Source organism: Ciconia boyciana, chromosome 6, assembly GCF_034638445.1.
Source record: "Ciconia boyciana chromosome 6, ASM3463844v1, whole genome shotgun sequence".
NCBI lineage: Eukaryota > Metazoa > Chordata > Aves > Ciconiiformes > Ciconiidae > Ciconia > Ciconia boyciana.
Window position 1 is genome coordinate 62,619,808 of NC_132939.1, and position 17,595 is coordinate 62,637,402.

Here is a 17,595-nt window from a genome sequence, read left to right on the forward strand (position 1 = left end):
AACATACTGTCATCCAAGGTAAGATAAGAGAAATGCACAAATACGGCAGGCATTTATCATTTATTAACTTGCTGAAGATTTACAGGTGTCAAGTGAATACTAAGCTTACTGATTTTATAGCACTTTTTCACACAAGAATTTGTCACCACATTTGTGATAAAAATCCTGGTTTAACTATAAGAAAACCAGTATTTGTCTTGGTGAAGACTAAATTGAGGTTTACGCAGAAAGGCAACTGAAATAAGGTGGTGAAATAGGCAATTCACCTCCAAACTTTAGCTATTCTATTTACAGTAGTCAAAAACAATCCCTACTGGCATCTGTGTAACATAGATGAAGGCTGGTGCTATTCCTAGTTCCTCTTACTCCACTGAGAAAGTGATTCTGCACTGTCTATTTATGTCACTGAGCCAAGTCATCACAGTTCCAGACAGACATGTTCTTCCACGCTAGCTGAAGCACAAGCAAGAAATGCCTCCCCCATTAAAAGCTGGACCTCTCAGTCACTCAGGAACCAGTTTCTAAGAAGGAACAAAACAGCTTTCAAAGCATCACCTATATTCTCCAGGGGGAATTAGGGGAAGAATAGAATAGGAAGGGTGAAGATTAGGTTAGCATGACTGGCACAAAAGCTGTGAAGGCAAGAGCATCTGTGACAGTCTGGAAGCACCAGCTAACAAGAGAAGCAGCATCAGAACCTTAAAGCTGGAAGGGAAAAACCAAAAGCCACAGACTTACTGCAGAAGTTTCCCTAACTTGACTGAACCACCTCAAATGCAATACTGCCATCCATAAAACGCATCTTCAAATATTGTAAGGAATCCTTGCCATTACTCAAGATCCCAGACACAAACTACAGGACGAAGATCCAGTCTCTTCAGAGCAAGCCAGACCGATTGCCTAGATTTCTAACAGATGTTCCTAGATACTCTGCATGGATACCTACAGTACTCATGATAAAGGGAAACAATAGATACATCTGCTTATCCCTTTGGATCTGCCTCAGTAGCTATGTACCTGACAGTGACTGTAGGCTCAGCCAACAGAGATTCAAAATTTGAGCCAAGATCAGAATCCTTAGTGACCTCGGGAAACACATTTTAGACCAAAACGAAAGGGGGTGGGAAAGCAGGAATTAAGACATTACAGGCCTTTTGGAGCCATACCTATTGAGGTAAACCTATTTCAAGTAAACTTTTTGATTTGAACTTTTGCATACTGTCAAGTAGTGAAAAAATGCCTTAAACATTTTGGTCAGTACCCACAGAAGACCTTCTCCTTCAGGTCTCTAACAAGTCATGGGAAAAGACTTCCAGAAACTCAATACCATTCAACAACTCAGTAAACCTGTTTTTCTTCTATGTAAAGGAAGCCCACCCCACCACACACATTCCAATCTGCCACAAAGAACATGGCAGATTTTGCCTGCGTCTTGGATGTGAACCTTAGATCTGCTGGACAGAGGCCTAGCATCCCACAAAAAGCTTTAGGCATGTGGAAAACAGGCCTCAAAGAATAGCTTCTCCCACCTGCCAGCTTGTCCACAGATGTCCAAGCACTGCAACGCTCTGTTCATACATGACCGCTGTGGAAGAACAACTGACACTATAAAGAAGGATGATATGTACACAAAGTAAAATCCACCTGAACACAGAGTCTTAAACCATCCTGCTCATCACTTAGCTTTGTTTCAATAGCTGATCAGAGCTAATAACGAGCACAGGACACGAGAGAGCTAATGCAACCAGCCAATACCAGTGCTCAGAAGAAGCATTAGTCATCCTTCCCACTGCCACAGCTCCCCTCTGCTACTTGATTTATCTAACACATCTATACACACTAAACCTTTACACAATCTGATTAAAAGTTAACCAATCTTTAAATATTCTTTGATATAGGTGTTAATGTGCCTGTTCCAATGAGGTTTTCTGGAAAGCAAATTGGGATATAAAATAGCATCAGCAAGCTTTCCTTCTATACCTTAGAAGAAATCAGATAGTGGAAAAGCCAGCCAATTACCAAAACAAAACTATTTTAAATATAACAGCTACTAAAACAATAGAATTTGGTATGCTATACTACAACCATACAAAAAGAAGAGACAACATCCTACTAGTTTACCTGAGGGCAGTCAAACAAGTGCCACAGTTTGTATTGTACCTGTCTCTCAGATGGAAGAACCTACTGTAACCTCCTCAGATTTTGTTTCTCTTTTTGACAGTTCTAGAGCAGAAGCAGCACGAAGGAAAATGAAATTAATCCCATGTGCATCAATCCTGCAAACCTGCGAGAACCTCAAGTAATACCCTTCCCTTCCATCCTATTTAGGGAGAACACAGGGTGTTGTTTTTTAATTGAGATTAGAAATTGAGATTAAATCAGAAGTTGTATACAAGAGAAAAGATTAGCAATTCCAGCAGATGTTTCTCTGCTAGCATCTGATTTTAGTGGACAAAAAGAAAAGTTGGAAACCTACCAGAAAACACTGGTTTACACAGAGGATCACAGGATTAAGTTTCAATAGACATTTTGCCTGATCATTACATAAAAGGAAATAAACAAGCTATTTACATCTTGGATACTTTCATGACTTCACAGCTATTAAGATACAGTCCTCTCCACCACAGCTGAAGCTATCACTAGCAGTTTGCAGAAATCCACTGAGTTCATCCAGTAGCAAAGAACAGAAGAAAGTATTGATGAAATTAGAGAACAGAGAAAAAAGCCTTTTAGAAAAACACATGTACAATACCATGCAGACAGTTGGGTACCATCTTAACATCATTTTATTAGATTTAAGCTGAAGCTTTCAGCCTTGCTACCACCTTTCAACTGTTTCAGACAAACTTGATATTAACCAAGTATCCATGTCCTACTCCTTTCCTTAAGTTTTGGAACAAGTCCAAGATAAATTAAGCCCATTATATGTATACTTTTTTGTTGCATTAATGAAAATGTAGCTAGATTGTCTCTTTTGAAGTGTATGTAACAACCATGAAGACCCATTAATGGTTAGTGCAAGAGACTTGGTTTATGCTAATATTTAGAATTCAAAGATGAACTAGTAATTAATACTGCTCTTCCCCTCCCCTCCACACTCCATGTGGCATGGATATTAGTGTCCTCTGGGCACTACAAGCCATGCATCATTATAATTTAAACTTGAAGTCAAGAGGGAATTAAACTAACTATGTAATAACATACTTTAATTATTGTTCTAAACACAGAACACCTGCATGCACTCTCTTTTGTATTGGAAATATGCATACTAAGAAGGCAGGCAAATATAGGAAAAAAATAGATAGGCCCCCAAGTTTATGTATGCAAATTTCCCAGGAAGAGAGAGTACTGTTTTAATCTTAACCCTTTTAAATAGTGTTAGCTGTTGATAGCACTGCAGTCTTTCCCTTTGTTTTTTGAAAAGCAAATGCCCACAAAACCAGTTCAAACTAATAAGCCTAGATGTCTTGCCCTAGGAAAAAGAGAGGCCATACTCAACTTCTGTTCCTAAGGGAGCACAGAGATTAGGGCATTGTGTTCCTAAGTCCTCTTCAACTCTCTCATCAGTCCTACCCAACTGAGACAACTCTAGAGCTAGTTGGGCAGCATCAGTCGCATTTGAAAGAGGACACAAGAGGCAAAGGCTTCACTGACCCAGTCACGGCAACAGCTGACTGATCAAACATTTGTATAGCTCCAAACAAAATGCATCATTTTTCTCCAATGGCATGGGCTCTGAGCACAGGTATCATCATAGAACTTTTCACCGTGAGGAACACAAATGTCTAGGTTTTATTGCTACATGAGTTGCACGACAGTTTCAGTCAATTTGAACTTCACATTTGCACAAGAGACTTATCAAATAGATTATAGGTTTCCTCACAGCTAGTAACAACTGTCATTAATCCAGAAAAAGGGGATAACACTTAAGCTGTCCTTCATTTCAGCCCCAAACTGAACACCAGGTCAGTTTTTAATTTCTGCACATGCTAAAGAGGCTGGCAGAGAAACAAACAAAGCCACCACCTTATTTCAACTTCACAGGTAGCCGCTCACTTCCCTTACAACCTCCTCAGCTCTCTGAACCAGGACACTGCGGACACAACCAAAGCTATATCCATACCTTGCTGTTCTCCATAAATTTACAGGAATAAGTTGAGCAGAAAAATAAGAGTCACCACTGGAAGAGATAGTGCAAGTTCTCTCATGTAGATCAACACATGCAAGGAACTTGAATAAAGGATTAAACAGGGATTCTGCACACAGACATGCACACTTAGTTAAATATACATGGGAGCACCAGAGTTTAGTTGTGAAAAAACTAAGTTTATAAACATGTTCCTGAAACAAATGCTTGTATCATATTCCAGCAGCAGGACTGGATCTTCTGAGCAGTACTTTGTGGTTACAGTAAAACTTCATCACATGTTTGCAGCACCAACCATTATGTTGTATTTAATTACTATTAAAAATGAACTGCTTACAGCAGCAAATAAACACAGCATACAACAGTATATGTAGCCTACAATTCCAAGGTACCTATTTGAATATATGCCAACGAAGACTTGATCAATCCCACCATAACAAAGCAGCATCAGAACTTTAATATCAAACCATATATTTCAGATTAATATAAACTGGAGGGGATCTGACATAACTTCATATTATTACAAATCAGACAAAATCCACAAACCGGCATGCCTTTGGAAGGAAAGCTTTGTAACAAGTGTAGCAAAGTACATGGAACAACATTTGAAAGCAGGTGCTTGCCCTGTAAATTTACTCTAAGCAAGTAAATTAAGAGTGCTTCTCTATTTTTTCCCTTCTCCTCCCATTGACATGGGGTCTGGAAGCTGTGAAAGGGAGATTATCTCAGCAAGCCTTCAAGTTCCTTTCATTGTTGACCCCTAGTTACTTTGGTGGGTACCAATGTTACAGCTTTCCTCATAAGGATGAGTATCAATGGAGAACAGAATGAACCCAGGTAAAGTAAGGTAACGTTAAAAAAACTTGGAGACTAATTTTGCTAGTCCAAAGCTGGATTCATAACTCAAGAATGTGAACTAGTGAATACTTTTCACAGTTTCTTTAGTACTTCATTTGCCACTGACTCTTCAGCTGTTCTGTCTTCTCCAGATTCCTTGGCAAGCTGAAGTTTCACAGACTACCAAATCTTGAAAACCCATCCTCAGGGCTTTGTGACAAACAAATTATCACTGATAGCAAGCTGAGACACAAGTCAAGACTATCTTTTCCTGCCAGCTAAAGCTTATTTTATTTACCTTACATTTGCGGTGATCTGGGAGTAGATATGAACAGCTTGAGAAGATCTGTTGATATGCAACAGTTTGTTCTTCTAAGCCCTGTGACAATTACATTCCGACAGTCCACAGTTTAAGTCTGGGACACGCAGTGTGAGAAAAAAAGGGATTTGAATTCTGGAAATTAACCTCTAAAGAATTGCCACCAGCTAGGTTTGAGCAATCACTTTACACATCTCTTGCTCTGTAAGAGGTGAAGGGAAGTGACTACAAGCTATAAACCATACAACCCTGAAGTTATCACAGCTCAACAGCAAACATCAGAAAGCACTGCAGGAGCACTAAATATTTGACAATCAACATCTTAAGTGTGGATGAAAGTCAAAACATTTCAGTTTCTCTACTTCCTTCCCGTCCTCACTTTCTGATAGAAGAAAGCACTGGTCTGTGTAGATGAATCACAGAAACAATACTCTGTTCTACAAAGGCCTCCAACAGCCAAATACAACACTAAAACATTTTGGGCCTATATATAAACATATGGTTTAAACAACAGTTTATAACTAACACAGGAGGTGCTATCAGCTCATTGTTGTGTACAAAAAACAGTCATTAGAGAGGGGCAGCAGATGGTTGTACTTGCTCTTAATAGTCCAAGTAAACATGGTCTGACTTCTAGACTTTGCTGATTACATGTAGCCAGTTACAGTAAAAACTCCATGTTGTGATACAAGGAAAATCATGTTATCGTAACAGAGAATTAGAACTATCAAAAGCACCCTAAAATTCTTTTTGTACATGATGTAAAAGAAAGGAACTGCCATTAAAATCTATTAAGCAGCAGCACAGGTTACCAGACCAGTGCTATTAAAATTGTCCTCGATCAATAGGAAGAACAGTAAATAGTACCAAAAACTGCACACCCTAAAAACTTCTACTTCAGTCTTGATTGGAGAAGATCAATAATTAAGCTGTTTACGTATTTCTCAACTTACTGCTTAAAGCACTTATCAGTATGAACAAGCTCCCTAATTAGAACTTAAGTTTTCCGGCACTTTAACTTTAAAAGTGTTGATTGTGTTTTAAGGCAGACCTTTCAAATTTACAATGCTATAAACAGAACTATACACACTTGGCAAAAAAAAAAGAGACTGAAAGAATCCTATTTGATGTTTTAGGTTAACTTCCAGCTTATATGATATTTCACTACAATTTGCAGGTACAGAACTGCTTCAGAAGGCATAAGGAAAGCTACCTCTACCTGCAACTAGCATTTTCTACCAATTGTAGGATACTGCATCAATATTAATATTGCCTACTCACTGAAAGTCCGGAAATGTAAAATTTATCCAATTTGAACGTTAGATGCTTAAAGTTACTTAAGCTGGTATGTTCAGGGTACTACAAAGCATAGGAGAGACTAGAGACCTAGTGGACTACCTAGAAGTAGAAAAGGCATTGCAAAAACAATTTAAGTGTAATAATAATCAAATAGTAATGTACTGAACAAAAGACACCAGAACACATCCTGCTGGGAACAAGATATATATAATCAGGACTTTCAAGCCTGAAGCAGGATGTAAACAGACTGCAATTTATGTACTAATACTCCAAGTCTTATCTCAGATTTAAAAAAAAAAACTTCAGAGAATGAGCACCTGTGCATCTGTCCAAGGGGCATATAATTGGTTACTCAAGGACTATTAGGCTGTTTCTTAGCAACCTCTGCAAGCTCTAATCAAGTAAGACTAAGATTGTCATTTAGCCTTGAAATGCCTTGCCCCTTCCATCTAATACAGCATTCTAACTGCTACTGAGGAGCAAACAGTCATTTCAACCACAGATAAAAATCCATGCTTACTATGTGTTTCAGCTGAGACTTTCTCTTAGCACTTGCTATCAGAAGATCTTCCCGTCAAATAGGCTTTTTACACTTTATTTAGTATCTGAAACAGCAATTAATAAAATAAACCTTTAAATTTCCTCCTTTTTATACAAAATAAAGGCTAACTACAACTCTGAAAAAATGACCTCAGGAATAAAAGTTTAATAAATGAGCATAAGCTATAGCCCAACTCTTAAACAAGAAGATTTTATAACAGTAAAACATTCTCCAAATAGAATTGGAGGAAAAATGCTTAATATCAAAAGCAGCAGTAGAGACATTTCAGGGAAATCGCAAGCATTTATCTCACAGAGCTGGATGGTATTTAAATCTTTGGTGATGCTGAAATGTATCTACTATGTTGCACGCATTGGATTTCCAAAACCAAGTATCTTTCAGCAAAACTCTGTCCATCAGACCAGAAAAAAAGCCAAAGGAGTCTGAGTAATTGAAAAATGAACTAATCTGTTCAGTCCTAGTCTAGCTTCATTGCTCATCTATAGTATCAATGGACATACGATAGTCTCCACTTAAGACAGCAGTCTTAAAGATTAAGTTCTATATAGAGTATTTTTCCTTTTACAGTAAGCAAAGGCACCAAAAGTCTATGGTTAACTCAGGGATGGCCACTCCTCCCCGACTCAAGATGACCTACACAAGAGTCATCATACAGCTCTCTTCAGCTTTCTCCCTCCTGACAGGTCTCCCTGGGTGTACAGCAGCTCTCCCTGGGGAAGGCAGCAGCTCTAAGAGGGTCCCATGGGAGGCAGAAGTTCAGCAGGTGCCCAACATGACCTAGCATAGATGGTCTTAGCCATCCACACTGGTTCATTCCCCAACCCTGGGGGCGGTGGCAGGGGAAGGGGAAAGTGGTCAGGCTACATGTCCACCTCCTGCTCACATGACAGCTGAACGTGTAGCTCAGAAGCCACCAACTGGCTATGGCAGACAGTACTGCCAGTGGTCATCTCTGGCCAAAGACCAATCAATTTTGGATACTCACTAACCAGAAGCCAGAGCAGCTTTCAAGCAAGAAGCTCAAAAGGTATATCAGAGCGCTGAAGAGGAAGAGAATGGTGGAGTTACTGCCAAGGAACAGTAGCAACTATCTTTTGGGTAAGCATCTGGCTAAGCATTAAGGAGCCAGAAGCAATGCCAGTACACTCTTATTCCTCTTGAAGTACACTCCTTGAAGTAGCCTCTTTCCTTCCAAATTGCTGCTCCCAAGCTTCTCCCAGATCAGAGGATTACTAGCAGCTAGAATTGGAGAGGACCAAGGGAAACTAAGTTGATGTGCTAGCAGAAAAGTGACCCTCCCTTTTTAGTCTCTTCAGTAGGCTGAGAAGCTCCGAACTAGAGCAAGCAATGCAAATAGGACCCACACAGAGTTGACAAAACATTGGCCTTGTTTTCAGAAGAGGAGGGAGGGAAGCTTTCAGGCACACAGTAATTTAAAGCTTCTGCACATGACTAAGTATACGATGCAATCATAGCTGCTTTATGAATTTAATAGAGCAGTTTCTAAAGTGTGTTCATAGCATGTATTTCAGAGCCAACACTCGCACAAAGCAACACCTACAGGAAAAACAAGTGAAGGAGTCAGACTACACAGAAAGGATGAATTCCACTCATCTCACCTACACATAGTGACTCAACAGCCTTGCTCAAGAGAGGCCAGACAGCCACTGGCCCATAGGGATAGCACAGAAGCCATTTAAAAAGATTAAAAAAAAAAATCATCATTTACCTTGCACATCTGTCTCAAATGCAATCCTTCTCATACAAGAAAAACTTTGTGACGACTGGTTAATGACAAACAGATTAAAAATGCACTAAGCCATTTTTGGCATTTTTTACATCCAGAAAACATAGTTGTTTCACATCATTTATTGTTTGACAGAAGCTTAACTTTTTGCAGCTTTTGTTCTGACAAACAATGAACTCTAATAGTATCTCAAAGCAAGCTGGACTTGCACAAGGAATACAAGCAGTAGCATCAAACGCAGAAGGTAGCTTTTACAATACAAAGCTTCTCAACATCTATGCCAACAAATTTCCTTGAACTTCACAGGATCACTTGGAAAGTCTACAATACAGTGGGAACACGGCCCAATTAGGCCAAACATCACAAGTCCGATATAAACACAACCAATTATGGTTTTACTGAAACCTACTATGTTAAAGATAAACCTGATTGTTTAAGATTAAAGCTACAGCAGTCATGTCTTTAGCAGACCTTTCATATGCAGACTTTTTTTTTTAAGAAAACAGTGCTTGAAACATCTTCAAACAGCCCCAAGACAGTGCTACGAAGCCTCCATCACACTGCAGTGAATTGAACATTCTCTGTTTCTACCTCACCCTCTTCTCCAGCTCACATCCTCTAGTGTAAGAGTAATCCCGACTACTTTAATACCTATTCCATTTTCAGTCAAAGATTTAATGCCCGCACCAGCTGTGTGGCTAAGAGTGTAGCATTTCACTGATACGCTGGCTGGAGTACCTTCTGGAAGAAAGATTAGAAAGTTGACAAGAGGTGTCTAAGCATACCACTCTCAGTCTCTGGGAGGTAAGGTTATTTGTCTGCAAGTTTTGAGTTCACCCTCAGTGTTTCTAATAAATAAGCAAGTGTTTATTTAAGGAAGCTTTCAAGGAGTATAAATAGAAGTGTTCTTTACTATCTGACCATCTCTGTGACATTCAAAAACCCCCCAGAACTTTAAGGTATAAAAGCTTAAATAGTTAGCAGCATACTGTCCTCTGAGGCATATTTATTTCAAAGACATAAGAAATAGTAGATTTAATTACATCAATGTATGAAAGATTAAGAGTGCAAAAAACATTTCTGCTTAAAATTAGAAGACAGATTTTCTATAGTTACATGAAACGTAAGTCTTTAGGCTTTCTATTCTGGGCAAGCTGCAAATAGTTGCTGGCACACGCTGCATGCCAATAATAAATCCCTTTTTCAAAGAGTGGTTCTGAAGTGCTCACCATTAAGGCCTTGATTCTTTTTTAGAGGTGACACCTGCAGCTGCTATTGAAATCAACTGGAGTTGTCACTACCCAGCATTGCTAAACTCAGTCTCTAAAACATCAGCAATTACCTTCTTTTAGGAAGGAGTATAACAAAACCTGCAAGCTACTCTTTGCATTTGTGTAACTTGAAACTAAAGGGATACCTTTTATATACTAAACCATTCCTCCAACCTCATCCTTTCATTTCTGATCAAAAAAGTTTGAAGGCAAATACAGTACTGAGCAGGTGAAAGCAGATGATTCCCTGATCTACTTCCCCAAAACTGAGGAAACAAGGATCACATGGATAGATGTTTTCTAACCCACAATACATCTGTCCATGAATTGCAACAGGCAGGGGAAGGTTTTATGAGCACAAGGACTGCAGGTGTTTTGTCAAAATAAGAAAGAGTTTGGCATGCCAGTTACCACAGCAGTCCTAGAGTCTACTGACAAGCCAATCAGGCAGAGTCAGTAAGCAAGCAGCAAGCTTGGGGGGATGGGGGGGGGAGGGGGGGGGGGAAGTGGTCCAGTATCAAAAAGGAAGCTTTGTGCTATCAGCAGAGCCTTCCACCTGAGGAAAAAAGTTGGGCAAATAAGCCTGCTGGCAAATAAGACATTAAACATTTATGTAATTCATCAATATACAGCTATCAACGACATGATTTTTTCCATGCTGACATCCTCTGCTAATGAAGTGTGATGCACGTACATTACAACCCATCACTATACCAGGTGAATTTTACATTTTGGCATAAGGTCTTGCTCTCACTTCTTAATCCCTGCCCTCAGGTCTTGCTTGGGACTATGTGTTTGCATGCACTTATTCTTTTTAAAGGCAGTTTCAATGGAGCAAAGAACAACTATTTAGATGTAAAGCTTGCTGTGTATCACTTGAGGATGCTTCATTTGTGAAATTCTGATCTTCTTCATAAGAAAAGTGTACATACTGTTCCTGGAGTACAGCTGTGTACAAGCACCTTTTTCAGTGCTAAATGGCCTAACTTTAACCTGCTTAATTTAAGCATATCTGTCACGATGGGCTGTCATTCAAGCTGACAGGATGCATGTTTACCCTATCAGGGAGCACGGAGTAATCTAATCCAGGATGTTTTCATTATAAAGCCTCAAGATCCTGATCAGAGAGTAGTGATGGCTGTGTTAAGACAGAAGGTAGACCAACTGTACCAACTGTAGATCTACCAGCCAAACAAAAATAGACAAGAACATTTCCTACAGTTAGGCTATCTAGTTCCCTACAGGCACCAGGGATCCCAGATGACACGCTTCAAGGCTAGATGCCTTCCAGGGCCTAACCACCTTCGTTTTTCAAACTGGAAGGATTGAGAGAGCTTGACACAGAATCCTATACTGAGGTAGACAACATCTGAAAGTGCCAAACAGAACACTGCACCCATTAAGTAATAAAAGCTATAAGCTCAAGTATTCCTGCTCAGGTTTTGGCAGGGGAGGGGTTGCTTTCTAAGAAATTCAACATTTACTGCTGCAGCCAAGTTATCCTCTCAACAGCTTTACATATTTGATGGTTCATGCTCCTGTGTATGTTTTAGATCAAGACTGAACCCCTCTAGGCATGTGGATGAGACTCACATGTGGACTGCACATGGATGAAACTCACACAGAGCCTGCATATTAAATTCATATACTTCCACACATTTTTACCTACCTGAAAGTTAAAAGTACTTCAGAAGTTTAGAGAGAGGTGCTACAATCACACTCTAAATAGGAAAAACTTAAGATCAGTGCTTACAAAAATAATAAATTAGTTGCCCACATTCTAGTGGGGAAGGCACCCTTTATCCAAGCAAGTTGTGAGGGCTGCCTGAACCTCTACTATCCCTTCTTCAGATCGGTACACAGAGGCCTAGGTAAGCACCAAGGAAAAAGAGAAGGGAAATTGCTTGTTTCTGCTACTTATCCCCCAAGGCCCTGAACTCTGAAGTTCACCTGTATACTCTGAAGTTCAGAGTATAGTGTACTCATATGTACACTGCACTGACTGCCAGTCGCACTAGAATCTCAAAAACAGAGGGACTGAGGGGAGATAATGATACATACTGTAATACATGGTTTCAACATCCACAACTAGTCAGAACAATTCCTCTATATGACTAATTAACTGAAGTAATGGATGCCATACCAATATTTACGGTGCAGGAAAAGCTGTGAATTCCCTGAGGGAAGGAACAGGGTGGAGGGAAAAACCACACACACAGAGCTCCATTTCATGCCATCTTGCAAAGGAGTAAGAAAAATGGGTCAACATAACCCATCCAGCAGAATGCCTATAACTTTAAAACATCATCTTCAGAAGTGGCCTTCAATTAAACCCAAATCTAAAATTCTGACAATAACCTAATTGTTGTTGATAAATATTGCTGTGCAAGGTATTTCTGAAGCTTCAGTGTCTGAACAGCTTTGTGCTAGAAAAAAAATGCTTGAACTAATGAACCTAAACTGCATTAAGTGATCAGAATCAATTCTTCAAACCTACTTGAATTGTTCTATTTTGTTTTAAAGTTGCACATAAATTTTAATTGCATCATTTGTTTGTTCCTTAATCTCAAACGAGCATTAAGCTTTAAGTTTTACAGCAGGAGGCAAAGAAAATGTGAGGTAGGTGGGTGAAGAAGACAGCTGTATTGTTCTAGCTGTTCCTCAGCCTCTCCCACTGCCAGATTTCTGTGGATGATGTATCCCAAGGTAGCAATTTTAAGAACTTTTTGGCAATATCCCAAGCTCCTCTTGCAAATCAGAGATCAGACTAATGATATTTTAAAAAGACAGGAAATGGGAATAAACTGCATAACTGACACTGTATCAAACAGTGGAAGTCACTGAACTCTGGTACTGTAGCTTTACAGAAGAGACACTTGTCCAAATTTTAGAGGAGAATTTTACCAATTAAAAAAAAAGATCAGTATAACAAAACCAAGGCAAAAAAACACCTTTCAAGATACTACTTGCCTTAGAGCTACTGCTAGCTCAGGACACTGCAATATCCAACAGACATCAAGAAAACCTCCCTCAAGTGATTTATACATTAATACGTTCGTCTCCTTAAGTGAAGGAGTTATCGTTAAGATGAGGTTCAGTAAGAAGTCCACATATACCATCTCTGGCTTTCATTAGGGTTGGATTTCTCAGTCTTAAAAACCCAAACTAGAACTACTGAAATAAGTCCTTCTCTCACTGCCAGCACCAAAGCAAATTTGTTTCATAAGTGAAGGACACAATTTCTGATTGTCTTTAGTCTTGTCCCTTCCCAGCATATTCAATAAAGGAACATCAATTTCATTACTGTCACACAGCAAAAAAAAAAGTCATATGAAAAGACTACGTTCATATTGTTGTTTCTTGTGTGCAAGCTTGAGTAGAGAGAGAATATTATTTGAGAATAATTTTGAAATTACCCCAGGGAGTTGAAACCTAACCCAGGAACTCAGTCTACTTCAAAAAACCCTTGCGTTAAACTAGCATTACAAATAAGCCTTCCCTTGCAGAGTCTATATGGCTTATGTACCGTTGTGATAAAGATGTTGCGGTTCCCCATCAACAGACTGAACATCCAGAGTTCAAGATGTAACTACAACATACAGGAGGGACTTCTTTGCATAAGTGCATCCATGGACTGCAATACAGGGACTGTTTTTAAAAGTACAACTACTCCACAACTTATTTTTAGAATTGAGGGTGGGCAGGGAGAGTATTCAGTAAACCTTCCAAAAATCAGCCAGCCACCCACTAAACTGCAGTGGCACTGTTTAAATAAATTACAGGCTGCTTTGCAACAGCTGCAAAAAAACAGTGGAAAGAAAGACCAAATATTTCAAGTCCTTTAAAATGCTGGAGGCAATGATAAAACAGCAGCAGACACGGTATTGTATGCGAGAGACACTAGTAATTTAGCGGCAAGAGGTAGGTCAAACAGGCCTTTCTTAAAGCTTGATGAGCATAGAACAACAATATCCAGCAGCTGCAAGGTAGGAATGTGCTTATTCCAACAGAGAAAAACCAAAGAAGGCTGGACTTAGGGACCTGCATTGTAAGGATTATCAACCCCTCCTCTTGTTTCAAGTAGCAATACTAGAAACTGGCAAAATAAAAGTGTGAATTAAGTTACCTTTACTTCCTCATACAGATAACATAGAAAGTTAGAGGTGCTAATGTTACTGAAGTCTCCTACTGAAGAGTTTACGATTTCATCAAGCCTGTATTAAATGGTCAAGAAAGAGGAGAAAGAATGTTAATTTTCCCTTTGATCTTATTACTTAAGAGCAGAGTTTTAAATAGCCTGTTTTTACGGTATTGGCTATACCTGTTAACAAGAATCTTTCTAACATCAACAGGCCACAGCAATCAAAAAATGCAATCAAAACACCCCAACTTAGCAATCAGAGTGTAAGCACCTCTGCGCAGAGAAACTTATTGGTTGTATCATTTTTTTAACCATCGAACTCAAGCAAAACCCCTACCTTCAAACAGTGGTCAGTTCTTAATTTGAGGTGCATGAGCATCAGGTTGGAGGGTCCCTGGTACCGCAGAAAGCTAACTGATTTATGGGGACTGGTTTCCTTTAGCACAAAACCCAAGTGAGCAGTTTTGTCCCTGACCATTCCTAGCAGCAGTTTTCCAGGTAACAAAGATCCTGAGAGCTACATCTCTCGAGAGGTCGGCAAGGGCCACTTCATCTGTTAGTCACCAGGTGCCAAACGCAATCCGCAGGTACCGGGGCTTCCGATACTCATCTCCCTCCTGAGCTAGGGCATTGCACCACCCCCATTCCTCAGCGCCTCGCAACTTGCCAGCCTCCACCCCGTGGCCCACTTGGAAGGGCCAGGAGCAACAGCTGTGAGACTCCCTGCAGGATCCTACCTGCCTGCAGCCGGGCAGAAAGCCCGGCCTTTCCTCCCGCCCGCCCTAGCACGGGCCCCTCTCCGCACCCAGCACCCCCATCCTCCAAGGACGGGGACGAGCGTCGGCCTGCAGCCCCTGCGGATGTGCCCCCTCAGTCAGGCGGCACAAGGGGAAGCGGGGGCTGAGGTAACAGATTTCTCACAGAAACCCCCGAGATCCTGAGGGGAGGGAAGGGCAGAGAGAGAGGGGGGCAGCACCAGGGTCGCGCACGCCCACAGCTCCCCCCGCCACGCAGCCGAGGCACGGATCCGGTTTCTGGCAGGATCAGAGCAGGGCTCCGCTTCGGACGCTCCCTCCCGACTCGTGCGCCGGGAGGCGGGCAGCTCCAGCCTCCCTTCGCCGGCCGGAAGGCGGAGAGCGCCGCGCTCAGCCCTGCGCAGGTGTGGGGGCTCGCTGCGCCTGGGACGCGGGAGGCCCCCGCCGCGGCCGCCGCCCGAGCCCTCACGCCCACCGGCGGCGGCGGCTCCCGCCCCTCCAACCGCCGCGCCAACCGCCGCCGCGCGCGCCGCCGCCGCCGAGCGGCCCCGCCCGCGCCCCAGGAGGGGCGGCAGCTCGCGCCCTTCGCGAGCCGCGGCACGCGCCCCGCGCCCCCACCTGCGCCGCGCGCCGCCCGGCGGCGCCCCCTGCCGGGGGCAGCCTGGCCCTGCGCGGAGCCGCGGGGGCTCCGCGGCCCCGGGGCGCGCTGCTGCCGTCGGGCTGCGGCTTTCGGGGGCGGCTTTTCACCGTTATTGCTTTTTCGGTTTTCTTTGTTTTTTTCTTTTTAATTTTCCGCGCACAAGCCGCTGCAAGCCGCACCTGCAGCCTGCGCGGGAGCCCGTCACGCGGTCAGCCCGCAGCCGCCGGCCATTCCGCAGCCGCTCCCCAGCACCCCCGGGCCGTCCCCGCCGGCAGCCCCTTGCGAGGCTGTCGCGGCCCCGGCGCCCCTCCGCGGGGCGCGGGCAGCGCACACCCCCCGCACCCCCCTCCCGCCGGCCGTGCCCCGCAGCCCCGGGAGGCGGCCGGCCCCGCCCGGGCAGCGCACCGGCAGCTCGCCCGGCTTTCTAACGGGGGAGCGGGCAGGCGCTGCAGAACCGACGGGGGGAGGGGGCGTGGAAACAAAAAAAGGGCGATAACGACAGCCCGATCATCAACCTACCGGCCACGCAAACTGAAAGGGAATAACAATCCTGCCCGTCTCGGGGGTTCTGCCTTGATGGGAGTATTTGTTGCTGTTCAAATAGAAAATATTTCCACCGAGAACGGGGGTAGATCCGAATCCGTAGTTGCAGGGTCCGACCGGAGTGATCTTGGCCTGGTATTCCTTGAGGCAGACTTTCACGTAAGTGTCGCACTCGTCCCGGGTACAGTCCAGGTTCTGGGGGCTTTTCATGCCATCGCAGCATTCCCCATTGAACAACTCGCCGTTTACATTCCGCACCGAGTTAAGCTGCAGCTCGAAATAGCCCGTGGACCGGGACACCTAAAAATAAAAATCAAAGGGGAGACAGCCTCGTTACTACCGCGGCCGGGGGCAGCGCGGGGCTGCGGCGAGGCGCTCCGCGGTTCCCCCCTCCAACTTTCGCCGGCTGCGGGGTCACCCCGCCGCGGCGGCACATACGTCTACACTAAAAAAATCATATACGGATAAGATACGCGCAAGGTGGAAACGCGGGCAGCGGGAGGAGAGAGACGCGCCGCCGCCGGCGCCCCGCGGCCGGGCGCGGAGCCCCCCGCGCCCCCCTACCTGCACGCAGGAGGCGAGGAGCAGCGCCAGGCCGAGCGCGGCGGCGCGGGGGGCCCGGCTCCGCCGGCCGGCGCCCCGCATGCCTGCTGCTCCGCGCGGCCGCCTCAGAGGAGCCCGCCGAGCCCACCGGCCACGGACCGGCGGCCGCTCGCGGCATGGGCGGCGGGGGAGCCGCCCGCAGCGCGCCGGAGGGCGCAGGGCATGGGCTGCCGGCGGGGCCGCCCGGAGCGCTCCGCCGCCGCTCCCCTCCCGCGGGCTCCGCTCGCCCTCTGTGCGCCTCGGCTCCGCGGACACCCAACAAGTAGGTGCCGGAGTGACAGCTTCATTACCCATTCGCCGCCGCTGCCGCCGCCTTCATATTAATGAGGAGGACGGCCCGGCCCCGCGGCCGGCGGGTGGGGCCAGCGCCGCTCCCGCCGCGGCTCTTAAAGGGCGGCGGGCGGCGGCGGCCCCCGCCCTGCCTTGCCTTGCCTTGCCTTCTGTTCCCTTGCCTCGCTCTGCTCTGCCCCGCCGGCAGTGGGGGGCCCGCCAGCCTCAGGCTGTGGGGCGCGGGGGAGCGGGCGTGGAGGAGCACGAGTGGGGTACGTGCGCCCACGCTCGCGTGTAAGTGGGTGGGGTGCGTGCACGCACTGCCATGGAGGAGCGTGCAGGGTGCGTGCACCCAGAGCGTTGGAGGAACAACCACGGGATATGCGCACCCACGGCTGTGGGGGAGTGCGTAGGGTGGGTGCACCTCTGGCCATGGAGGCGCACGTAGGGTGTGTGCATCC

The 17,595-nt window shown here is 44.4% G+C and overlaps 1 protein-coding gene across 1 annotated transcript in view; it reads right to left on the reverse strand.

Annotated features, from left to right (window-relative positions):
• Nucleotides 1-17,158, reverse strand: part of JAG2 (jagged canonical Notch ligand 2) — a 71,937-nt gene extending 54,779 nt beyond the window's left edge. Inside the window, exons 1-2 of the mRNA XM_072864450.1 lie at nt 16,826-17,158; nt 16,238-16,561 (exon numbers count right to left, since the gene is read on the reverse strand). Of these exons, the coding sequence (XP_072720551.1) occupies nt 16,238-16,561; nt 16,826-17,158 (657 nt within the window). The remainder of the gene's footprint in view (nt 1-16,237; nt 16,562-16,825) is intronic.
• Nucleotides 17,159-17,595: the final 437 nt, after the last annotated feature.